Source organism: Lissotriton vulgaris, chromosome 2_1 (genome assembly GCF_964263255.1).
Source record: "Lissotriton vulgaris chromosome 2_1, aLisVul1.2, whole genome shotgun sequence".
NCBI lineage: Eukaryota > Metazoa > Chordata > Amphibia > Caudata > Salamandridae > Lissotriton > Lissotriton vulgaris.
The window spans coordinates 384,040,695-384,066,971 of NC_141687.1; the positions used below are offsets into that span (position 1 = coordinate 384,040,695).

The 26,277-nt window shown below is 48.6% G+C and overlaps 1 protein-coding gene across 1 annotated transcript in view; it reads left to right on the plus strand.

The window, feature by feature from the left end:
* The window catches only part of SLC43A2 (solute carrier family 43 member 2), a 74,352-nt gene extending 48,790 nt beyond the window's left edge, over positions 1 to 25,562 (plus strand). Inside the window, exons 10-14 of the mRNA XM_086955212.1 lie at positions 445 to 583; positions 2,017 to 2,149; positions 2,870 to 2,943; positions 18,713 to 18,836; positions 25,238 to 25,562. Of these exons, the coding sequence (XP_086811338.1) occupies positions 445 to 583; positions 2,017 to 2,149; positions 2,870 to 2,943; positions 18,713 to 18,836; positions 25,238 to 25,399 (632 nt within the window). The 3' untranslated portion in view covers positions 25,400 to 25,562. The remainder of the gene's footprint in view (positions 1 to 444; positions 584 to 2,016; positions 2,150 to 2,869; positions 2,944 to 18,712; positions 18,837 to 25,237) is intronic.
* Positions 25,563 to 26,277: the final 715 nt, after the last annotated feature.

A 26,277-nucleotide genomic window follows, 5' to 3' on the forward strand; every position in this document is an offset into this window, starting at 1 on the left:
TCAACCTATTCACCACCCAAAAAAACGCAAAAAGGGAGGAGTCATTCCATATTCTGTGACTCCAAGCTTCTTCAAAGTAAACAACTTGTACTGTCTGAGCCTAGCTGTAGATTGTAGGAATATGCAAAGATTGTGAATCTACAGCACAACACAACACACTACAAATAAATGCTTAGAGGGTAAGTATCGTTTTCCTTCCCGGGTTTCATTTCATGACTGCAGATGCATGTGATGGGGTCTATGGAAAAGGGCCTGCCAGAGACGGAGAAAGGGGCACGGGAAACCTGCCCTTTTAAGGGACAGGAGAGTAGGGCCTTCAAAATTTTGGAGAAGGCAGGGTTTTCTACTAACATTAAGATAGAGCACCTGTTGTAGAGCCTCATTCATGTAACCTCACAAAGTTTGTTTCTTGCTGTACTGATTTCTCGATGGGCTTTTCCACAGTGAGTTTGTACACCTCCATCTTTGGTGTCCTGCAGCTGCTCTGCCTGCTCACAGCCCCAGTGATCGGGTACATCATGGACTGGAAGCTAAAGGACTGCGAGGACGGCACAGAAGAGCCAGATGATAAAGACACCACAGCGTACGTAGAAAACGACCCGGGTCTAATTTCTGTACACAGACTATACTGTGCTGCTAGAGAAGGTGGCTTCTGCTTGATCCTTGGAAGCAACTTTTGCATTGCCATGGAATTAGAGACACGGCCACAGGAGGGCTTGTGATGTAGGGCACAGAGAGATGATCATTTGAGATTAATATTTGCTTGGAAAGGGATCATAATTATGGTTTTGTAGAGCCCAGGGGGTTTACACTATCCCATCAATAAGAAAAGGAGAAACAGCACATCAAGTAATGATGTGTCTAATGGATAAGCTATGGGGGCGAAGAGGAGAGGGCCCAGAACAGAGCCTTCAGATGGTAGAGGGGAGGGGGTGAAGAGAGAGGAGCCCAAAACACTGTGTAAGGTTGGATTCGTTTTTACATTTCTTGAGTAGTGCGTGCATTGGCGCTTTTAATGTTCGGGTAGATGGATTTATCCAATGCCTGTGGACTAGGAGTATCAGGCATGGAACTGCAAAGACAGTTGTGCATACCAAATGTTTTCACCATGCCACTGAGTTGCACACAAGATATAGAGTGGAACCAGAGCGCGAGGTCATGGGACTCTTCATCTTGGAATACACAGAGTGGCACGGGTGGAGGGTGACAGGTTGCACATCTGGTGCCAGAGGATGCCCAGGGGCTCCTGGAGCTTTATGGCCCTGTCGCTGGGAATGCCACTCAGTGTGGGTACAGTAGAAGGAGTATAGGACAGATGTTGTGTTCAGAAGTATGCAGGAGGAGTCCCAGACGTTGACGCGGGTGTACTGCTAGCTCATGTTAGCACAAGCACTATTGAGATGAGATGAAATGAGATCAGGAGCTCCAGGAGGATACAAGGTGGAAGGTTTGGGGCAGGGGAAGGGGCTGAGGTCATGTAGATGTGAATAGGGTCAGAGTTCAAACTAAGAGCCTGTCAGAGCTACAGAGGGAGGGGTTTAGTGGATGTTGAGGATTTGACAGTGAGTTCCACTGGGCAGCTGGAGAAAATCGTTCTGTGGCCGAGGGATGATGCCATGGGGATGTCAGAGGGCGTGTCTTTGGAATGACTGGTTGGAGTGCTTCAGGATGTGATGTGCTTGGTGATATAATGAAGAGTGCTGGAGATGCCATTTCATATGCATTGGAGAAGGAACGTAGATAAAGGAATGACATTGTGGAGCTTATGAATGATACGTAATGAGAGGAGATTTCACGGATGCGCTGGGTGATGTCACTGAGGAACATTGGGTGGGCGAGGCTGTCAGTGGGGGAGTTCAAGGAATTGGAACCATGGCAGCTGATAGAGTATACCTAACATGGTCATGGTGCCACTTGTCCTCAACCGCTCACCCTTTCCCACGGGTGGACAATGCTTGCTTCTCCCTGTCCTATTTTGAAAACTCACTGCCTGTTTAAATTTACTTCCATTCCTAGTGGCGACAAGAAACCAAAAAGAAGAGACCGTCAAATCCAGAAGATCACAAACGCAACCAGAGCTTTTGCTTTTACCAACCTCCTGCTGGTGGGATTTGGATTCACGTGTCTTGTCAATAATCTGCCTTTACAGGTGAGGGTTGCACTGGAGGTGGATGCAGGCAGTGAGTGAGTGCAAGGCATATGCTATGAGGGGATGATGCAGGGTGCAGGGGATATGGATTAGGAAGACTGATGAAGGTCTGAAAAGTACAGAGTCAGCATAGGGCGAGGAGTGCAGGGTACGAGCAGAGAGGTGCAGGACATATAGTTTATGGAGATATTAGCGGATAGTCGGTGGTTGGAGATGGATGGACTAAGGTGGGAATTGGCATTGACGGTGGACAGCACTGCTGAATGGACGGCTGCAGAATGGCTCATGGTTTGCATTGTGTGCTTGAGAGGCAGGCGTAGAATTGGGTAAGATTATAAGTAAGTATTGGAGTGCAACTGATGGGCTGGGAAGAGACGAGTGGTGGCAATGGACAGGAGGGAAGGAATTAACAAAGAGACCTTCCCTTTCCCAGACTGGAGTAGCCGCAGTCCCTAGAGCTGGTTGCTACGAGCAGCGAGTGTCACGGAGGAGAGAGAGGGTTGCATGCACCACTAACAAGTGGGAACAGGTGTGTTGAGGAAGATGAGCGGAGCAGATCGTTAGATGAGGTAGAAGGAGGTGTAGGTGCAGAGGAGGGTGGACAGGGGAGGTAGAGCAAGTGCGAGGATGGGACAAATGCTGACATGACAAATTCTGTTTGGTGGACCACGGCCTTTAGGAGAAAGGGTTTAATTCCTCTCTTTCCTACTTTTGTTCCAGATTCTCTCCTTTATTTTGCACACCATTGTGAGAGGATTTATCCACTCTGCTGTCGGAGGTCTCTATGCAGCTGTGTAAGTTACTCGTTGTCTAGATCACACTGGGAGGTGGTGCATGTGGAGTATAAGATGCCTGGGATGCTTGGATACGAGACGAGAGGAATGATTTTCAGTCCTGTGGCTGGGATTACAGAATTTCCTAGAACACCATTGTGAGAAGGTGGCCTGATATGCAGTGGTCACTATTCTAGTGAACACTATGTATCAGTCCAGCAACCCTTATTGATGATTGGTTGTAAGTCAACCTTATAGACCAGCTATCCTAGTAGCATGGATACGAGCAGTCTAAGGCTAAAGACTCGAGAGGGCGTGTTAAGCCAGCTGTTTACCACACATATACCCCTTGAATACCAAGTGAAAGGACACCACACAAGTGTTATGAAAATAAACAGGATATTTATTAAGAATCACAACAGCCCTGTACTCTTTATGAGGACAGGGTACTAAGCACACAACAAAACTCTTACGAAAATACTTAAGTTAGCACAGTATATACAAATGCCCGAGGGGCACGGAAAACCATATACTCTGAAAGTGGAATGCGAAATTACTAGCAGGTAAGTACAGTACTAATAGGCTTAGGAATCGCTAGGACTTGACTATAGAACCTTCAGATTACTTATAGGAGGCCTAGGGGACTCGGGTGCAGAGTGTGCACTCTCACGCGTGATGCGGGACAAAGTCTATGGTAGCTAGTAATGACAAAGTTAGTGTTCTCGGGCGAACCCGACCTGGTAGGAGGAAAACGAAAGTGGATCCTGACCCTTGGATAGTGAGGCTATGCTGGGGCACCGAAATGCCGAAGTTACCTAGCCCAGGGGCTGCAGCTGCATAGGTCTCAAAAGACGTCGGGAATCCTCGTAGACTGACCAGGAGCCTGGAAGAAAGAAGTTGCTGGCAGGCGACCAGTGAAGAAAGTTCGATGGATCCAAGCCTGGATCGAAGGAAGATGACACCTGAAAGCAGAGGGGACCAAGTTCGAGACTACTAGCCAGTAGTCAGGTGGCACCAGGAGGGCACCGGATGGTAGTCACCTCGACTAGGTGAGTGGGTGACGCTGTGCTCGCAGATCTCACGGACCAGGAGGCGTTGTCGGCGACCAGGATGGAGGAGCGAGCTGTCCCACGATGGATGAAGCTGTCGGCGTCGCTGGACCCAGGATTGGGCAACAAAGCCTTGGCAAATTCAAGCCCACGACGTAGGCTCAAAATGGCGTCTGTAGTGGACCAGGAGGGTCCGGGGTGCCTCTCTTGAAGAAGGAAGCAAGGGCCAGTCTGGAGCAACCAGACCAGCAGCAGTGATGTCGTCGGGCGTCGTGAAGAAGGCCACAAGCCAGCCGGCTAGTAGCCACACAGCGCGGTGAGCACGCACGCAAAAGCAGAAGGGCCCCACGCAGATCGTGGAGATGCTGGAGGGCTGATCTTCGGTGCTGGAGCTGCTCAGGGTTGGGGCTTCTCGGACCCCAAAGCACTCACCAGTGGAGCACACGGTGGGCTTGTTGCAAAGAAGTCGTGCAGTCTTGGCGATCGTCGGTCCCTCGAGGTCTCGTCGCACTCACGGTTCTCAGCTTTGCTGTAGAGGTGAGTAGAGGTCAGAGGTGCCAAGAAAGCCGGGTCTCGTCGAGCTGGGTCGTCGGATTCGTGAGGAAGGACTTGCAGCAGACCGCAGTGTTCTTAGGATGGTGCCTGCGGATGCAGGGTGACTACTCCTTAGCCACAAGGGAGAATCTTGAAGAAGAAATCTTGATGTCCTTTCGCAGAAAGTCGAGTCTTGATTCCAAAGATGATCTAATTTGAACAGGGGGCCCGCTCCCATCTTTATACTAAAAAAGGGGGCTGACCCGGTGACTAGGTCCTGCCTATGGGTGGGACTAGGAGGGGGGTGGTTACACCCCTCTGCCATGCCGGACTTCCCCAGGCCAGGGGCTGGTGTGCCCCTGGAACTGGTTCAGACTGGCCTATGCGTAGTGAGCACCGGGGTGCCACTCAGCAGTCACCTTCCTGAAAAGCCCTGCCTACCCAGGATACACAAAACCATGTCTGGGACGGTGCTAGCACCGCCCCTGACAGGAAACCCTTTGTCCAGGCTCCCCTCGCTGGAAGGACTCCCAGCTGCAGGGGGTCAGACTCGTGTCTGTGGTGGCAGCATCCATTTTGTGGAGCTGAGGCTTCGTTTAACTTTAACCGGGGTTCACAGTTACATACATGTCGTGTCCCTCTAGAAGGGTGGAATGCTAACCCCGTCGCCAGAATTGGCGAGGGGTTAGTATTCCAATTCGTATGACACCTTACTCGACATGTTTTGATAAAGCAATACCAAAGTTAGCATTTAACCGCGAGGATTATAATGCACTTAAGAGTATATGGTATGCGATATCATGGAACAGCTATTAGGACTTGGTTCCGCAAGCTGCAGACAGGCTCAGCTCATGCCAGAGCACCATCTCACACGATTCCAAGCACTCTGCCTTCAGGATTGTTAAGGCCTGCCATAGGAGTGACTGATAGGAATCTGTGTGTCCATTTTAGGGTTAGATATAGGTATATTATATCTACAGCAAAGGGTGATTACACGACTTTGCCCCAGCTGTCATGCAGCCAGTTGTGTCAAATTTAGGAGGCCAGCCAGGGGTGGCATAATACATGCTTCAGCTCCTGGTAGGCCCTGGGTACACCTATGCCCTGAGTTACAGGGTCTGATAAGGTGGCCCAGTACCAATTGGAAATGTACCTAGGGTACATGGAATCCATTTTACAGAGAGAGCAGTAGGCCTGGGGTCCTGATTGGCAGGGCCCCAGGTCGACTATGTCAAAAACCAGCTAAAACACAGGGCAAAAAGTTGGGGGCAACCATAGTCAGGAGGTACCTTCCTACACAACCCCCCCCCAAACGAAAGGAGATAAGGCTATCCTTGTCCAGGTAAGCCTCTATTACCTAAGTGGCCATATAAGGAAGGACCAGCTCTGGCTTGGTTTCCCCCTGTGTCATGGTCCACTAGGCAACCCCTCACCCTAAGGGTATCTGAGGGTCTCCACCATAGGGAATCTCTGCCTTTGGTGTGTCTTGGGAAAGAAGAAGGCTGATGCTGGGATGGAGTACTGAAGTGAGGCTCCTCTACCTTTGGGCTCAACTTCCTCCAATCACCATTCATCATGTGTGCCTTTCTTTCTTTAGCTGAGATGCACTGAGCTCTCAGGGTCAGCCTCTGGCTACCTAAAGCTGGAGGCTGAGTCCCTCTGTTTGGCTTACTGGAGGGACAGGTCAGGTCTGGGGTTTTTAGGCCCCATGTTTGGCTGTGCCCAACAGTGTCCAGCTGTGGGAGGTCCCTAACTACTTTTAAGGGGGATCCCTCAGGAGTCTGTTTGATCTTCACTTGGCTAGGTTTACCAGCTTCAGTGATCCTAATCTGTTGATTAAGGGGTTCTTTTGGACAGGGGGCCCTTTGGGGTCCACCACTGGCCTCCCTGACCTCTTCAGCCCTGGGCTGACTGAGGCAGGGTAGAGAGGTGCAGGTTACCTGCTCCAGACTGGGTCCCACCTGGGAAGGGTCCACTGCCATCAGGGGCTCTGCCAGGCTAGGCCTGACTACCTCTGGGGCAGTTCCTTCAACAGGGGTAGAGTCAGTTCCCTGAGGAGGCTGGCTCTCACCTAGTGTCTGGGAGGGGGAAGACTCTTCTTCCTCCTCAATGCTCTCTGAGTGGAGTGATCCATTGTTTCAGGCTTCACAACCTCACTATCTGTTTGAGTAGAGGCTGAGACCATTTCAACCTTGCCAACCTTTTCAGGAGGGCACTCAGTTTGTGTTTGGGCTGTGACTGTCGCAGCCCTCCTATCCTGTTCTGGAAAGTCTGTCTGAGCCTGGGCAGTGGCTACCACTGCCCTTCCAACCTTTTCAGGGAGGAATGGTGCTTGGACTGGGGCTGTAGCTATTACTGCCCCACTAACCTGTCTGGATAGGCCTATCATTCTGGAGTGAGTTTCTTGTTCCACCTCAGCCCATGCTGAGAGTTCCAGGTCATTCCCCAGTAAGCAATCTACAGGTAGGTTATCTGTCACTGCCACTCTCATGGGCCCTGTGACATTACCCCAGCTGAGCTTGACTACTGCCATGGGATGCCTTCTCTTCACTCCATGAATGTCTGTCACCTGATAAGTAAAACCAGGGGTCAGTTGAGCAGAGGGGACCAGATGGTCAATCACCATGGTGATGCTGGCCCCTGTGTCTCTGAATGCCTCAACTTTCTGACCATTCACTATGATCTCTTGTCTATACTTCCCCAAGATGTGGGGTCCAGTAGTGAAGTTGGCAAACCCCATGCCAGTCTCACAGACAAGAGTGTGGTCAGGGGACCTGGCTAGGCCATAGTCCTCCTGATTGCCCAAAGTAATGCCCACCACATTCTTGGGGGCACTCCCACCACCTGGGGGATTACCACTAGTGGTAACAGGAGGTTTAGGAGTATTACCTGGGGGTATATTTCCCTTATTGCCATTTTTAGGGCAACTGGCATCACTTTTGTAATGGCCCGCCTGTTTACAGGTATGGCAATAAGGTTTCTTCTGTTCTGAAGGAGTGTTCTGGGACCCACCACCCTTGTTGGAGTTTTGGGGCCCTTGGGAAGTCTTCTCTGTGGATTTATCCCCACCCTTCTCTTGAGGCTTGGTTGATTCCTTCTTTTGGTCACCACCCTGGTTTTTAGGCCTGACCCTGGTTCTGACCCATTTGTCTGCCCTCTTACCCAATTCCTGTGGAGAGGTCAGATCAGAGTCTACCAGGTGCTGGTGTAATAACTGGTTCTGACAATTACTTAAGATTTGCTCCCTCATAATTAGATTGTACAATCCTTTAAAATCAGTAACCTTACTACCCAGTAGCCAGCCTTCAAAAGCCTTAGTGGCACAATCAACAAAGTCAGTCCAATCTTGAGACTGAGTTTTCTGGGTGTCTCTGAACAGCAACCTGTACTGTTCAGTGGTTAAACCAAACCCATCAACCAGTGTATTTTTCAAGATTTGGTAATTGTTAGCATCCTCCACTCTTGTAGTGAGGAGCTTATCTCTACCTTTACCTTCAAAGGAGAGCCACAAGATAGCTGCCCACTGACTTTGGGGAACACCCTGCACAGTGCAGGCCCTCTCCAAAGCAGTTATCCATTTGTGGATGTCATCCCCTTGTTTAAAGGGGGGCACTATCTTATTCAGGTGTTTTGTATCAAAACTCCTTTCCCTATTGCTAGGTTTATTGCTGCCACCAGTGGGAACTACCCCACTTAACTGTTGCTCTCTAGCAAAGGCAAGCCTCTCTTTGGCCAGGGCAAGTTCTTCCCTTTCAATCCTCAGATTGGCTGCCCTTTCTTTAGCTACATACACTCTCCTCTGAGGGGAGGTCATCCTCCTCAGAGCAGAGTCCTGAGAGCCATTGGTTTGAAGGGATCTGCTAGAGCCTCTGGATAGAGACCTAGCTCGTCCATTCCCAATGTTAAGCTGACCTGAGAGTGGCCCCAGGGGTCCCCTAGTACCATTCTCATGTCTGCTTAAGTTGGACCTGGTTAGTCTGCTGACTTCTACCTGTCCCTTATCTGCCTCATCCCCTGACAACTGATCCTCATCCTCATCCTCAGCATCATCTGCTTCCTGGAGGGGATGGTCCTGGCTATCAAAGGGTCCCTGTAAGGAGGGCATACTCCCATCTGGATTAGAAGGGCCTGGGTTACCAGCCCTACTGGCATCATAAGTCTCTAAGAGACCAATCAGAAAGGAAGTTGTGGGGTTAGACCCCTGTCTTATCTTCCTGGAGGTACACACCTGTCTCAACTCCCTGAAGCTAAGAACAGTATATCTGGAAGTGAGGACCTGTGGAGGGTCCACTGACACAAGGGGAGACTCAGAGTTTCCTCCTTTGTCTGACATACTGTTTCTAGTGTGGTGTAAGTGATGCACCTACCTACACTATGTGTTTGCCTACTGATCCCTTGCTAAGAGTTGCAGCCAAGGTGTGCTAAGCCTTGAGGAGCTGCAACAGCTGGTTCAGTAGAACTCAGAGTATTCTAAGCTAAGTTATATGTACCTAACAGTACTTATGTGATCTTTCAACAAGATATTCTTAGGATACGTGTGGTAAAACAACAGCAAGCTCAAATCCCAACCGCTGCTCACCAATGTGAGAAGGTGGCCTGATATGCAGTGGTCACTATTCTAGTGAACACTATGTATCAGTCCAGCAACCCTTATTGATGATTGGTTGTAAGTCAACCTTATAGACCAGCTATCCTAGTAGCATGGATACGAGCAGTCTAAGGCTAAAGACTCGAGAGGGCGTGTTAAGCCAGCTGTTTACCACACATATACCCCTTGAATACCAAGTGAAAGGACACCACACAAGTGTTATGAAAATAAACAGGATATTTATTAAGAATCACAACAGCCCTGTACTCTTTATGAGGACAGGGTACTAAGCACACAACAAAACTCTTACGAAAATACTTAAGTTAGCACAGTATATACAAATGCCCGAGGGGCACGGAAAACCATATACTCTGAAAGTGGAATGCGAAATTACTAGCAGGTAAGTACAGTACTAATAGGCTTAGGAATCGCTAGGACTTGACTATAGAACCTTCAGATTACTTATAGGAGGCCTAGGGGACTCGGGTGCAGAGTGTGCACTCTCACGCGTGATGCGGGACAAAGTCTATGGTAGCTAGTAATGACAAAGTTAGTGTTCTCGGGCGAACCCGACCTGGTAGGAGGAAAACGAAAGTGGATCCTGACCCTTGGATAGTGAGGCTATGCTGGGGCACCGAAATGCCGAAGTTACCTAGCCCAGGGGCTGCAGCTGCATAGGTCTCAAAAGACGTCGGGAATCCTCGTAGACGGACCAGGAGCCTGGAAGAAAGAAGTTGCTGGCAGGCGACCAGTGAAGAAAGTTCGATGGATCCAAGCCTGGATCGAAGGAAGATGACACCTGAAAGCAGAGGGGACCAAGTTCGAGACTACTAGCCAGTAGTCAGGTGGCACCAGGAGGGCACCGGATGGTAGTCACCTCGACTAGGTGAGTGGGTGACGCTGTGCTCGCAGATCTCACGGACCAGGAGGCGTTGTCGGCGACCAGGATGGAGGAGCGAGCTGTCCCACGATGGATGAAGCTGTCGGCGTCGCTGGACCCAGGATTGGGCAACAAAGCCTTGGCAAATTCAAGCCCACGACGTAGGCTCAAAATGGCGTCTGTAGTGGACCAGGAGGGTCCGGGGTGCCTCTCTTGAAGAAGGAAGCAAGGGCCAGTCTGGAGCAACCAGACCAGCAGCAGTGATGTCGTCGGGCGTCGTGAAGAAGGCCACAAGCCAGCCGGCTAGTAGCCACACAGCGCGATGAGCACGCAAAAGCAGAAGGGCCCCACGCAGATCGTGGAGATGCTGGAGGGCTGATCTTCGGTGCTGGAGCTGCTCAGGGTCGGGGCTTCTCGGACCCCAAAGCACTCACCAGTGGAGCACACGGTGGGCTTGTTGCAAAGAAGTCGTGCAGTCTTGGCGATCGTCGGTCCCTCGAGGTCTCGTCGCACTCACGGTTCTCAGCTTTGCTGTAGAGGTGAGTAGAGGTCAGAGGTGCCAGGGAAGCCGGGTCTCGTCGAGCTGGGTCGTCGGATTCGTGAGGAAGGACTTGCAGCAGACCGCAGTGTTCTTAGGATGGTGCCTGCGGATGCAGGGTGACTACTCCTTAGCCACAAGGGAGAATCTTGAAGAAGAAATCTTGATGTCCTTTCGCAGAAAGTCGAGTCTTGATTCCAAAGATGATCTAATTTGAACAGGGGGCCCGCTCCCATCTTTATACTAAAAAAGGGGGCTGACCCGGTGACTAGGTCCTGCCTATGGGTGGGACTAGGAGGGGGGTGGTTACACCCCTCTGCCATGCCGGACGTCCCCAGGCCAGGGGCTGGTGTGCCCCTGGAACTGGTTCAGACTGGCCTATGCGTAGTGAGCACCGGGGTGCCACTCAGCAGTCACCTTCCTGAAAAGCCCTGCCTACCCAGGATACACAAAACCATGTCTGGGACGGTGCTAGCACCGCCCCTGACAGGAAACCCTTTGTCCAGGCTCCCCTCGCTGGAAGGACTCCCAGCTGCAGGGGGTCAGACTCGTGTCTGTGGTGGCAGCATCCATTTTGTGGAGCTGAGGCTTCGTTTAACTTTAACCGGGGTTCACAGTTACATACATGTCGTGTCCCTCTAGAAGGGTGGAATGCTAACCCCGTCGCCAGAATTGGCGAGGGGTTAGTATTCCAATTCGTATGACACCTTACTCGACATGTTTTGATAAAGCAATACCAAAGTTAGCATTTAACCGCGAGGATTATAATGCACTTAAGAGTATATGGTATGCGATATCATGGAACAGCTATTAGGACTTGGTTCCGCAAGCTGCAGACAGGCTCAGCTCATGCCAGAGCACCATCTCACACGATTCCAAGCACTCTGCCTTCAGGATTGTTAAGGCCTGCCATAGGAGTGACTGATAGGAATCTGTGTGTCCATTTTAGGGTTAGATATAGGTATATTATATCTACAGCAAAGGGTGATTACACGACTTTGCCCCAGCTGTCATGCAGCCAGTTGTGTCAAATTTAGGAGGCCAGCCAGGGGTGGCATAATACATGCTTCAGCTCCTGGTAGGCCCTGGGTACACCTATGCCCTGAGTTACAGGGTCTGATAAGGTGGCCCAGTACCAATTGGAAATGTACCTAGGGTTCATGGAATCCATTTTACAGAGAGAGCAGTAGGCCTGGGGTCCTGATTGGCAGGGCCCCAGGTCGACTATGTCAAAAACCAGCTAAAACACAGGGCAAAAAGTTGGGGGCAACCATAGTCAGGAGGTACCTTCCTACAACCATTTGCTAGATACACACTGATTTCCAACATTTGTTTGCCCTACGTTTTCTCTACCCCTTTCACTAATTGGCAGTCAGTAAGCCTAGCTAACTCCCCTTGCTCTCTGCACCAAATGCTGTGTTTGTTGAGAAAGATGTCACCCCTTTACACGTTTCCTGAACTTTTGGTGGAGCCTATTCACCTTGCTACCAGTTCCTTCATACGCCAACTCATTTACTTGTTCTGCTTGTGTGTAACTTTCCTCGGCCCCCCTTTCTGATGTGGAGAGATTTCCTTTGACTTCACATTTTCTGTTGATGAAGCCTGAAAACTTGGTCCTGATTGGCTCAATGGTTAGAACGGCAGACCTTGATGCAGAGGTCTAGCCCGGGACCAGGGTTCAATTCCCCGCCTCGGCGGGTCTTGGGCTTAAAATTCCACGGACCTGATAATTCTCGCCTCGGTGCCTATTCCAATCATGGAGTCGCACTCTGCAACTCTGGGCAATAGCTTGCTTAATCTCCACAACGGCCCCCACAACGCTAAGGATGCCTGGCCTTCACCCTGGGGGTGCCCAGGAGTGGACGCCTCACAGGGAAAGCCAGGACGGGTTCCACAGCAGTATTCGTACAAGCGCCTTGAGACCCTTGCGGGTGAGTAGTGCGCTATACAAGTATCAATTTACCAATTTATTACCCACATGCTATTAGTGATGGAGGATGGATGGTGATAACCTACCCTTCATTCCCTTCTAGACTCCTAATGTGCCCATATCTCCTCTTTCTCATTAGAGGAGCCCGATCTCTGTGTCAAATGTACGCAGGACACATTACTGGCTTCTTGATAGTAATTTACTGCGACCACTCATAGCAAACGAGAAAATTCAGTATGGAAGATGGTTATGACAATGTTTATTAGGAGATGTCAGAAGGGTGCTGTATACGGCGTACGGAATTGAAAAATTTCTAACTGGTGCATAAAAAGAGAACTGCAAGGGCCAAGCAAGAGGAATAGGGTTTAGCTGCTGCACCAAGTTAATGTCTCATCTGCTATTAGTGGTTGGCCCTTCTCCAGCCAGTCCATTTTAGGGACATGCATTTGCTCCAGTAGCATGTGTAAATATCACTGTGTGGCCTGACTGTAATAAGGCATCACTTTCAGAGTTGTGCTGCAGTTCTTATCTTCCTCAGTGTTCTACTGAAATGTTTCATTCTATTGGACCCTTCTCATCTGCTAATTAATGTATACACAGAAAATGAATGTCAATTCATATTGTAGCCAGCTTGCTGTTCTCATTCATTCTAATTCAAAATGCCTACAAAATAAACACCTTTAATTCCTTTAAAAGAATCGAAACAGAAATAAGTGCAAATCTCAACATTACATGTTTGGCTTTGTTTTTTTTTTACAGAAAACAAACCTGGTAATGTTAATGCACACTAACTACGGACGAGACAGCTCACTACACACCAGATGTTTCCAGGCCTGGGATTTCATGTTACAAATCAGTCTTCATAATCGTCAATGCAACCATTTGTACAAACACACCTGATGACGGATTTGTCAGCAGAAACCCCGGCCTGGATCCATGTTGTTGAGTGGACTTGGAGCGGTCCTCAATTGTGAGCCATGATTGGATTGTGGAGATTCAGGTCCTGAATGTTAGAGCTACGCGTGTATGATCGCACCAGAAAGGGCGGCAATGGAGCGTGTACGTAGGTTTCACTGTGGTGTTAACAACGTGATCATTCCAAAGCATTTCTTCATTCACTAGTCAAGTGTATCGGGCTACCAGGTTTTCAGGGTTGTAATGTTGAAAGAGCCTGTGCATCGTTTGCCCAGCATTGCCATCTGCCTGCTACAGGTGCACCACAGAGCCGCTAACAAGATTTTTATGATGAGGCACACATTCACTGCCTTCCTGCCAGCACCAGTGTCCAACTCAATGCTCTAGCAATGTCTCACACAGCATGAATGGGAAAATATTCGCTGTACCTCAAGTTCCAGGCTAGAAGCTGGTCTACTGTCGCTCCCCGTATGGACGTCCTGGGCCCAGGTTGGCGGGCACTCCCTCTGATATGTTGTTTTTTGGCGAGGGCTTCGGGGCTGTGCTGGGAGTGTTCAGACCTGTCGCATTAGCCTGCTATCTAGTAGCTGTATTGGAAATAGTCCTCGAAAGACAGAAAATCAATATATTTGGTGAACGTCAACTTGAAGTTGTCTGTAAACAGGCCCCTTCTATGGCATCTGTAGGCCTAGCGGTTGACTCCATGTCTGGAGTACCCCTTGTTTCCAGTCCTAGACTTTCATTTAACATGACCATCATAACTCGGAACAATTCTAGAAGTCAGTTGCCAAATGAAGAGCAGATTTTTCCTCTCAAGTCTCCCAGCACACGGTAGTAGATTACCTTATTGTGATCTGAAGAGTACCACAGATGTGTAACATTGCTTTGGGAAGATGTCCTTCTCTGAGAATGTTTTTGGTGAAATGCCTGAGCATGGCTAAACTTTAAAAACATATTCCCAGTTAAAAATAGAGATTTGTTGAGTTAGACATAAACATTTTTGCCTGTTTCCAAAGCCCGAAAAGAGCTGATGCCAAAACCCTCAAGGAGGCTCCCCGGTGAGGAATTTTCAACAGCCATGAAAAAAGAAGGGGTTTGCGATGAGTCCTCTGCATGGCTTGGAAATCTGTGCCACTCTTGGCATTTTTAATGACCTGCTGTCTGACCCATTTAGGGGCCTGGGGGAGGGGTGAGTGCTGGTGGGCACAGGAAAGACCAGAACCGGTCCTAAACAGTGGTGTTTGAGACCGTTTGTCACTGGTGACTACTGGAGCCCGACCTACTATCTGCACACTGGGCCCAGTACATCCCTAGTGCAGAGGGTACAAGGTCAGTACTCAACAACCAACCAACACACAGAGTAACAATGAGACCCCAGGAAGTCTCATCGTAGGTCTACAACCATTTGCTTTCTCTGGGTCCAGCTTTGACTGGAAACACACTGGTCTTCTCTCCCTGGTCAGTCTCTCCTCCTGCAGGGTCTGATAGACTCCTTCCCACTCTCAACAGGCAGGCATCTAGGCACTAGGTAGAACTTCAGCTCCTCTAGCAGGAAGTGTAGACCTCAGACAATGCCCCCTCACCCCTGGATGAGTCCGTCAGACACCAGCCCCGGTTACACAGCAGTCCTCTGAGTACTCTGCAGAGCAATTAATTTCTTGGTTATTAAAAACCTGAAAGTCAAACAAGGTGGCATGGTTCACGTCCCACCTTTAAACACACTTGCTAAACAGGGGATGTTGCTTCACTTTCTCAAAGCTCTGAACCGGCTTGGGGATGTTCATTTTCAAGTGTCTTTTTAGGCTGTTCTCCATATGCAGCCTTTGTGTAATGTGATGCTACTCATACCGGTAGCACTGGGACTGATCCAAAACAATGTCACCCACAACATGAGCACAATGAAGAGTGAGGTTTCTGCACCTGGCTGTCTGTCATCAGCTTCTCTGAAGCAGTAATCATGGAAAGACGAAAGGGCCAGGCTGACCTCAAACCCTCCTAACCTTGAACAACAGAAAAGTCAGTCCCACTCCCACACCCTAACCATCAATCAAATGAAAAACTACTCAGCAGCATATTGCTAACAAAGTCTTCATGATACTTCTGAAGGTAGTCCTGTCTCCATCCTTCTGGAGGGTATTCTCCCTTCAGCCACAGAATTGCATGCAATACACCCACTGCCTAGAAAAGCTATCCTCCTCCTCCATCTTGTGCCATGGCAAACCACGAGACCACGTGGCAAACCACGAGACTCCAAAATGGATTCCACGGGTTTCAGTACTCATACGCATACACTGCACGCATTCTACACTCACACTACACTTGACAAACATGCACGGTGTCAGTTCAAGTGTCTGGGAATTCACTCAACAGCTAAACTTTATACCACAGGGTCAGTAGGCCACCCTGTCACTGACTCAGGTAAAAAGGCCTGGTCACACTATCAGTCTCAAGGCATAGTATGTTGCCACCGCTACATTATGTGCTATACCAAAGATTGGGATAGTAGTCCTCTGTTCATTATGAGGGTATGCTTAGTGCACCCCTCCAGGCTGCAAGACAGGTCCTGGACCTTGCTTAGTGAGTGGTAGGCATAAGCCTCTATGCACATGCTTGTTTAGTTTGATGCAAGGCAATATAAAAGCCCGGATACACAAGCAGTCAGCCACACAGGGGATGAGAACATGCCCTTATAACTGGCATGGGACATTCCCATACCAACACCTGGCCTAAGTTTTCCTCCAGGTAAGTGTGACTCCACAAGAGGAGCTCCACGTTTCTGCTTAGCCATTCATCACCAGACACCAGTGCCAAAATATAAGTCAGAACACCAGATAGATATGCAGTAGGGCACTCGGGGCAGGGAAACATACCCATATGCCATCCAGGGGACATCCAGGGGACATTCCAGTCCCAACCCCTGGCTTAAACGTTTTCCTTGAGTTAACTACAAGTCCAGAAGAGGAGCTCCACATTTAGGCATAGTCATTCATTAGCAGAGCTAAGCTGGGCTCAAGCTAACCTTTCCTGACATAGGTTGGACTCAAGTTTCACCCCAATGTGAGTGAGTATGACTACTATCTCCTCATCTCTGGTAAGAGGTGACTGATGACAGAAGCATTTTTACCCGGACCTCTGTGAAGTAGTGTGGCTCACTGGTTAGAGGCGGCAGACCCGAGAGCAGAGGACGGCCCGGGACCAGGGTTCGATTCCCGGCGCGGCAGGTTTCTGGACCAGGGTCAGCGGACTCGATAATTCTCTCGCCTCGGTGCCCACTCTGATCAGCGATCACACTCGGCAACTCTGGGCATTAGCTTGCCTCATCTTCACTAACGGCCCCACCAGACCGCCGGGGATGCCTGGTCTCACCCTGGAGATACCCATTAAGGGACCATCTCTCAGGGAAGCCAGGAAGGGTTTTGCAGCGGTCGAAGCGCCTTGGGACCCTACGGGTAAGTAGTGCGCTATATAAATGCCAATACATTTACATTTACATTTCCACTGACACTCCTGTCTTTGTGTTCATCATCAGTGGTGGGTTCTGTTGCCTGGGACTGCTTTACTGTGTATGGAAAATAGAAAGTGTCTATTTGGCAGCACAGAGTGCATGACTGCATAAGCTAGTGTGGTATCTGCAAACTATTGCTTTACAATGGTGGGCTTCTGCTTGGCTAAGTCTGGAGTAAATATGTATCCATAGTTCCACCTGTTATGGCCTGTACCTGCACCAGTAACCTGTGAAAACAAAGGCTAAATGATCTCAGTGCTCTTCTCCCTGATAGGGAGAACGTTTTAAAATGTTGAACAAAGCAGAACTTTGATTGGCTCAGGGTTCCTAACCTTGCCTCTAAAGTTGAATACATACTTGTGCCCTCGAGCCAATAACCTGGGTATCTTCTAAGCTTCGAGAAGACCCTGAACATCAGTGCTGAGAAGACATTTGCCAGTGACAGACCCTTTCTTGGTGGTTGATTTAGCACGAGGCTGAGTACAAGCCTGGATTCCTGGCATACTTTGCTTTTGTGACCAACGAAAGTGTGTGCCATCCAGAATATTAACATGACACCAGTAAGGAATATGGATTTATTTTCCAATGACATGAAAGTCACTTCAAAGTGGATTATTTTCATACTTGCAGCCATCACTTTCTTTGAAACTTCGTCAATGACTCTGCTTTTGGCATCACTGCATCAGGCATATCACTTTGGGCCGGGAGCACTGCTGAGGGGAAACAACCTTTACAACACAACTTTTACAACGCACTACCATTATAACACAGTCATTACAACGCAACATCCATTACAACACATGCAGTTACAACGCAACCATTACCACACATGACACTACAACGCATACAATTACAACTCATGTCATTACAACGCATACCATTACAACGCATAGCCAATACTTACCCTACTGTTGCACCCCCTGGAGTTAGAATAGTAATTTTTACCCCTACACTATCCAACACTTACCCTACTGTTGCACCCCCTGGAGTTAGAATAGTAATGTTTACCCCTACACTATCCAACACTTACCCTAATATTGCACCCCCTGGAGTAAGAATAGTAATTTTTACCCCTACACTATTCAATACTTACCATACATGCAATGTAATGGTATGCGTTGTAATGGTATGCGTTGTAAAGGTAGTATGCGTTGTAATGGAATGCTTTGTAAAGGTAGTTTTTTGAAAATTCGTTGTAATGCATGCGTTGTAAAGGATGTTGCGTTGTAAAAAATGCGTTGTAAAGGTATGCGTTGTAAAAGTATGCGTTGTAACGTCATACATCCCTGCTGAGTATGCGCCAGCTGTAGGAATCGTTGGGTGATCTGGACTCATTTACAGGGAAATTAGAATGATCTAGTGGTAGTGTTGGACCGGTTGGTGGGGGGGAAGGAGGGGGTCTATTCCTTAAATATGGCAACCAGATCAACCGAGATTAAGAAGAACACAAAAGGACCCATTGTCACAGCCTCTTAGCAATGGACTCCTACTTTGCTGGGCTGCTAGGTCACATCAAAGAAATAATGACACACATGAAATTAATTTCTTTAGAGAAACAACTTCATATAAATATTGATGAATGCCATTTTAGCATATGTTGTGCAGTATCTGTAAAGGGGGTTGACAATATTTTGGGATGCCTGGTGAAGTGTCTACCTGGAGTGAAGTGCTTTGAGATAAGGTGTGCTATTTCTGGTAAGAGGGGTGAATGGGAGTATGTTATGGGATACCGTGATCTGCCTCTACCGAGGAAAATGGGCAGGATGTGTTTTTAGGAAGGATAGCAATGTCCTTCCTTGATGTTTAAAAGCAAGTTGCTGTTCAGGTGCTAATCCACTTTTTCTCTTCCAGGTATCCCTCGACGCAGTTTGGAAGCCTGACAGGACTTCAGTCTCTCATAAGTGCTCTCTTCGCCCTTATACAACAGCCATTGTTCTTGGCCATGATGGGGCCACTAGAAGGAGACCCTCTCTGGGTAAGAAAGAGTCAGGGGAAATCCTTAGTAAGGAAAGATGCTCAAGAAAGATTCCCTGGGTGAAGGAGGGTGCTAGAACAGTCTCTGGGCAAAGAAAAGAGCTCGAAAAAGATTCCTTGGGCAAGAGAGATGCCGGATGCCAATCTGGGCATGGAAGAGCCACTGGGTAAGGAAGGCTGCTGTAAGGGTATCCTGGTAAGGAAAGGTGCTTGAGAGCGATGCCCTGGAGAAGGTAGGGTACTGAACATGTCTCTGTGAAGGGACAGTTGCACAAGAGGGATTCCTTGGGCAAGTTAAAGTGCTGGAACAATCTCTGGGTAGGAAAGTTTGCTGGAATAGTATATTTTTAAGGAAAGGTGCTCAGGAGAGATTCCATAAATAAGGGAGAGTTCTGAAAGAGACACTGCTATGGAAAGGTACCAGAAGAGTCACCAAGTAGGAAGGGCACTGGTAAGGAAAGGTGCTTGAAGGAGAGTCCCTGGATAAGGGAGAGAGGTGAAATATTCTCTGAATTAGAAAGGGCACTGGAAGATCTTTGGGTAAAAAAGGATGCTGGACAAGTCTTTAGGCAGGAACCCATTCTAGTGAGGGAGACTCACTGGAAAACCTTTTGTGTAAGGAGGTGCACAGTGACACTCCGTAGGCAATGGAGATTTGCGGGAGAGTGTATAAACGAAAGGTTCTAGTGATTGACTAATATATAAAAATAAGGATTTAATAGTAACAGATGTGAGAAGAGACTCAGGCCTGATTTGACATGGATCACTGTATGGAAATAGTGCTTGCCATGTTAGCTTGATTTTATGTTGCCATCGGGTTCAGATGTCTACTGACAGGGCTCAGATACATGATGTGTTCTTAGTGTTTCTGCTGGCGTGCATGGTGAACCATTGACACCTATACTCGGATAAACCTTGGTTGTATGCATTTGTCTTCGCCGTGACTCTATCCCAAGACCAACGTGACTGATCGACTGCCCAAAAGCCATGACCCACATGTCCCTTCATGTCATCAACTCCGACACCGGAGAATGCAAATCCCTAAAAGGCAATGGAAAAGTCAGTCGTCTTTACAGTACTGCCTCAGGTGAGAAGCGAAGTATCTTTGGTCTGGTCACTATTACATTTGTTGCCTCTACCTCTCCCACGACTCTGCCCATGTGAAGCTTGCCTCTACTGCAGGTAAAAGAACAACTCCACCATCAGCTTGTCGTTGAAATGCCCGCCATGTTTAGCAAACAGGACCCCTTTTGCACTGCGGATGGTGAGGACGCTGGCCCTTGGTCATCTACCCCACCATCTCTCGTCCAACAGAGTAAGAAGGGTTCCCCTGACCTCCAAGACCAGCTGCCTGCGAATGAAGACCTCCATCGAAAGTAGGGTTGGCTCCGTCACTCACTTCAAGCCTCCCAATCAGCCTCAAGCTGAGGCAGAGCACCGCTCCCATGAGAGTTGAGCATCAAGCCACATGCACAAAGCATCACAGCCTGCAGGCCCCCATCACCTTTGTGTGCCGGTTGGCAATGAACGAAGCCCTCAGATGCAAAAAAGGACACAAAGGATGTTGATCCCTCTCGGACATCAGCACTAGACCTGAAGGATGTCTCCTTTCACATTCCCATCCATCACGGCCACTGGCACTGCCTCCTCTTTGTGGTAAGTGGCAATCATTACCAAATCAAAGTGCTTCCGTTTGGGGTTAGCACCACTCCAGGGGTCTTCCCAAAATGCCTAGCAGTGGTGGGTGCCAATTTAAGGAGTGGGAGCATCCAGGGTTTCCCCAGTCGCTACAATTGGCTGATCAAGAGTGCAGGCATGCAGGCAAAGAATATTGCCTAGCCCATACCCAAGCTGCAATCTCCATGCTTCACGGCCTGGGTTTCACTATAAATGCCACAACATCTCCTGTACAACTCGTCCCGGTTCAACCCTTTCTGGGGTTAGTCAGTGTAGTCACAGTCAAAGCCTACCCCAGCCAGTCGAGGATGAGAGGATGTTGGCATTCCAGTAGCGCGTACCTCTTTTTCAGCCCAATACTTAACTCACAGTTAAAACTTTCATGCGCCTCCTAGGGATCACCTCCTGCATCGCTCATGCCTGGTTCCACATGCGCCCACTACAGGAATGCCTGTTGGATTAATGATAACACGCGAAGGGTCATTGGGAGGATCTAGTACGGGTAAATGCCAGCGTACATTGCTCACTGCAGACATGGAACAGTGACAGCATGATGCAGGGCAGGCCTTTCTCAGACCCCATTCCGCAAGTCACCATTACCACAGACTCCTCTCTAGTCGGTGGGGGGTACGTCTTGACCATATGAAAATACAGGGAACCTGAGCCACCCTTCACCAGTGGCACCACATCAACTATCTTGAGCTACTAGCCATACACCTTGCTCTCAAGGCCTTCCTTCTAGTCATTCAGGGCAAAGTAGTTCTGATCAAGACAGACTTTATCAGCATGTATCCCCTTCAGAGGCATGGTGGCACCCACTCCACCGTCCTCCTCCAACACAGGAGACCCTGCACTTGGCTTCCCACTAGGGCCTTGTAGAGCTGCTTATCAAGACACATCAACACGTTCATGCAAGTCCAACTCCAGTACTTCAAGCACTTGGGCACCCCACAGATATAACTGTCCGCCATTCCCGGATATGCAAAATCCCTAGCTTCACCTCCGGGTACCTACACACACAGTCCCTGAGCAATGCACTTTGAATCAACTGGTCAGGGATCTTTACCTTCGCTTTTTTGCCTCTCCTACTCCCACATGTGGTTCAGAAGTTGGGGCAAACATCTCTTTTTAACACTTTTCCTGGTAGCCCCCATGTGGGCCAGACAACCCTGATACGTAACATTCCTTTAAATGTCCATCAGCCCTCACAAGAAGATCCCCAATATATCGTACCCTCTAACAAGGCCAGATCAGACCCAAGGCAGCTAAATCTAGAAATCTTGCACCTGAGGTCTACCTACACTTCTCACAAGAATACCCTAGCCCTACCATGTGGACCCGCCATGCTGCAAATAGAAGAGGTTAGTCCATTACTGCATCTCCAATCACTTTGACCCTCTCAAACCTGGTGTCCAGGATATTATTTGTTATCTTCTCCATCAGCATAAGTGAGGCTTTGCCTACACTTCTCTATGTCTTCCCCTAGCAGGTATGGGCTAATTCAGGCAAAACAGGGAAATCTCCACCTTCTTTCGTATCCCAGTTATAAGAACTGCATGGGAGATCTCAAAAGGGTTGTCCCTCCCAGAAACCCCAGTGCCCTGTAAGTAACCTTAACCTGGTCCCCTCTTTGAGCCCTTGCATTCCTGCCCCTTACAGTTTCTCTCCTGGAATGTAGATTTCCTCTTAGCCATAACATCTTTCAGGTGCATCAGTGAGTTGCATGCCCTAGCACTCCAAAAACCTTCCAATAAGAAGCAAAAGGAAAGGGTTTTTCTCAAAAACAACCCAAAGTTCCTTTCCAGAGTGGTTTCTCCTTTCCACCTCTACCAGAATATAGAGCTGCCAGTCTTTTCCCTCGAGTAGTCTCTGTAGCAGAGAGAGCCCGTCACACCCTAGATACTAAATGGGCTCTCGTATCGACAAGACCAAGCCCTTCCGCAGGTCCAGCCAGTTATTTGAAGCCTTTGCAAAACCTCACAAAGGCCAGACGATTTCCAAGGCTGGTATTACCAGATGGATAGTCAAGTGCATCAAGATCTGCTATCATCAAGGCAAAAGAGCCCTCCCTGTTACCACCAGGGCGTATTATACACGCCAGAATGTAGCAACCCAGGCCTCCTTGGCACTACCCTTCTAGCTGGCATCTGTCAGGTAGCTACTTGGTCAATCCAACACGCTTTCACCAAAAATTATTGTGTGGACATTTTTTTTGCCTGCCATAGGCTGTAGTTGGCCAGACAGTCCCAAGAAGTTAATGTCAGATATCTGCATCATCCACACACTAGTCATCACCTGTAGCCTATTATTTACAGGAACACCTGCTATGAACAGAAAATGTTACTTATGCTGCAAGCATGTGTTAGTAGCATGTTGTACTGTAGATTCACAAGCACTCATCCTTCTCAGAAGCGTGTGGCTTGATTGGCACATCCCTTCTTTTTCAACGTACTTCCACAAAACACTTGGTGCACCATACTATGTTAATTAGCCTTTCCGTACTTACTCCCACCCACTGCGAGAAAAACTAACGTGGTGCCTGCCCATTCGCATTGCCTTTTACGGGTGGACTCACAGTGCATCCTGTGACTTGAAAGCCTTACTTTGAAGAAAAACAACTTGCAAACACGCGAGCTCAACAGTAGATGGCAGTAGTCTGCAGAGCATGTGAATCTACAGCATTACACGCTATGATCAGGTGCTTACCGTATAACATTTTGCTTTAATGCGGAACTGCAACACTTTATGAAAGCACAAGAACGGTATGCATAAGATGGCCACCTCCAAAGGTATACTAAAGCACTTATATTTTAAGCAGCAAGGGAGTGTTTTTAGGCACTTCATTAAAATTTCTTTTTCAAGTTTTGCAGCGAAAATAAAGCACGTTATTTCTATTCCAATTATATGTCCAGTGTGCCCGCAGGCCTGCACTGCACTACAAGGACAGAAATGCAGGGATCAAAATATATCCTCCACAATGCTGACAGTCCTATGGTCTCCCTCTCGCCCCCTCACAGTTCATGCCCCTGGCTATGGAAAGGTGCTTGGAGCGACTTAGTGTAGGTAGGTAGGAATGGTGCTGGAGAAAGCCAGGGTAAGGATGGCAGCTAGGTGGATCCATGTTTATGGAAGTTGCTGAGAGACCGAGAGCCAGATTGATATATTGGCGGGCAATCCTTTTCTTCATCAGGGCAAAGGAATCAATTATTCAGTTGCCCTGACGGAGGAGCTGCCTGCCAAATTTAGAAATGTCCACTGGCCCAGTAGACATTTCTAGCTTCGACAGCGACCACCGTCACATTGGCTATTGCCAATGTGTTTGTAAGTTTGACAGACAGCTCCACCAACAGGACAGAGCCATGGGGCCAACTTTCAAATATGAAAGCAGGATTTTTATTTTGAAACCAAAACACAGCCACCTACTCCTCTCACCCCAACCAGTAGGGGCACATTTCAATGACCCTTACCGCCAGGTTTTACCTGGCAGCGACGGGCATTGAAAATCGACTGAATGCCCGTCCATCTTAATTAGGTGGGCGGACATAAAGCCAAGCCTCCGACGGCCCTTCCTCCATCAGGCCATGGCAGAGGGGTTGGCCATGGCAGAGATAGAAGTCCCTGCCTTCGTTAAACCCACATCTGCTCGATTCTAAATAGCTGGGCTGGCCATCATGTTAGCAGGGAGGGAACTCCGTCGACGTTGCAACAGAATCCCCTCCCACCAACATTTAAATCAGGCCCTCAGTTTGCTGGTGAGAATGTAAGCTTAAGAAAGGGAGTTGAAAAAATCTATTTTCCTATATCTTTACCAGCGGTTCTTAACCTTTTGGCTTTTAGGGATCCACATTGAATCACTGCTGGAAGCTGGAGACCAAGCTAAGGCAATTTGCATGATTTGGATCTCAAAACCTCCCACAAAAATATAAAAACAAGTTTACATAAAACAGATGTACAAAATATGAAATATTTTATTTAACTCAAAGAAAAATATAGAATAAATCGAAATTTAATGAGAAGTTCCGAGCTTTTCTTTTTGTTTTCTTTCTCAGAGACGTAGCAATATGCTAAACTCTAGCACATTATTTTGCTTCCGGTTTTTGCTCCTAATATGTGCTCCCCTTTGGTCGGCACATACCTGTGCGTCAAATAAGGCCATATGTCGTCTATACTAGATTCTGCTTGCTTTAGTAGGGCAGCTTTATTGAATCAAGCTAAGGATACCAACTTTATTTGTAGCCTCTAGGTCATAATTGCTAAACATTTACAGAGACATTTTGCTTTTTTATATATAAATACTTTATTAAACAGTTGAGGAGACCACAGTAGGTGTCTGGGCCCCAGGTTAAGAACCGTTGCCCTAGAAGTTCTCTTTTTGTAAAGAATGGTGTGGGTGGGTGCAAAAGGGCAAAGGCTATCGACAAGGGGTATGGATTATAGATACAAATCTGTGCTTATATGATGCTCCCAGCTGTTCCTTTTTTCCAGCCTCCCTCCCTGCATTCCCCGCACATTGCTTAATCAACCCATTCCCTCTTTCTCAACTTTCCCTTCATCAGAAATCACCCACTTTCTGCGCTCCTCCTGTCCCTGATACTCTGCCTTTCTGCTCCATCCTGTAATGCTCCCATGCCACTTTTGGCTTTTATTGCCCATTCTTCCCATCTGCTCTCTGTGTGGTCGTCTACGGTCCCTTCCTTCATTGTGATGCCTTCTTCTTCCCTGCAGGTGAACGTGGGTCTGCTGGGACTGAGTTTGCTGGGATTCTGCCTGCCACTGTACCTCATCTGCTACCGCCGGCGCCTGGAGCGGCAGAGGAAGCAGAAGAGCGAGGATGCCAAGCTCTTCCAGAAAATCAATGGCTCGCCCAATCACGAGGCATTTGTGTAGCACTGGCGAGACTGCTGTCCTCCTTTTTGGGTGCTCCCCACGGCCTTCCACGCCCAGGCTCTGTCGACCTGGGATCGATAGCACACAAGTGGTCCCTAGAAGTGGAAAACCTGACCCTTTATCTACCTTCTTCTCTTTGCCAAGTGTTGTAGGGTCGTTTTTTTCAACTTGAATTATTTGCCAATTGCTCGAAAGAACTTTCTTCATTGAACTGCACTCCCCTCATTGGGGACCACCATTGGAAGGTCGCCAGCAGAGTCCAGGAAATCTGGGTCACCGACACCACAGACTAAAGCTCAGCTTCCTGATACTCTGTACAACTTGCCGGGTTGTATGAGGCCTTGCCCTTCTGTATGGCTCCTTGCCCATCTGTACAACTCACGCCCTACTATACCAGCACGACCATACTGCACCACTTCCTGCAGACCTGTCCATCTGCCCAGCCTTCCAAAGGACTCCTTACCATGGAGGTATCCATTCTGTCCTATGATACTCTGTTGTATACCTCCCCTGCCTGTGCAACTTGCTGTTCCATCACACGCGCTCTGCAACTGAATGACTGTTCAGCTCTACAACTCAGTTCTGTTGTAGACGTATCTGCTCTGCTACAGGATTCTGTGCCCTGAGATGACGCGCCCCAGTGTATTAAGTCCTTTAATCTACTGTGCTTCTCCAACCTCTGCAATACTGTCCTGCCCCACTCGGCCTCCTTACCCATCTGTGATACCTTCCTATCAAGCCCCTTGCCTGCTGCATGTCTCGAGGCTCCGCTTTATAGCTCTGTGCCCAACTGGAAGATTGCCTGCTGTGCTGCCTGCCTCTGCTTGGCTGCACAGTTACACACCCTGAAACACCTTGGCCCACCGTGTCAAGCCCTG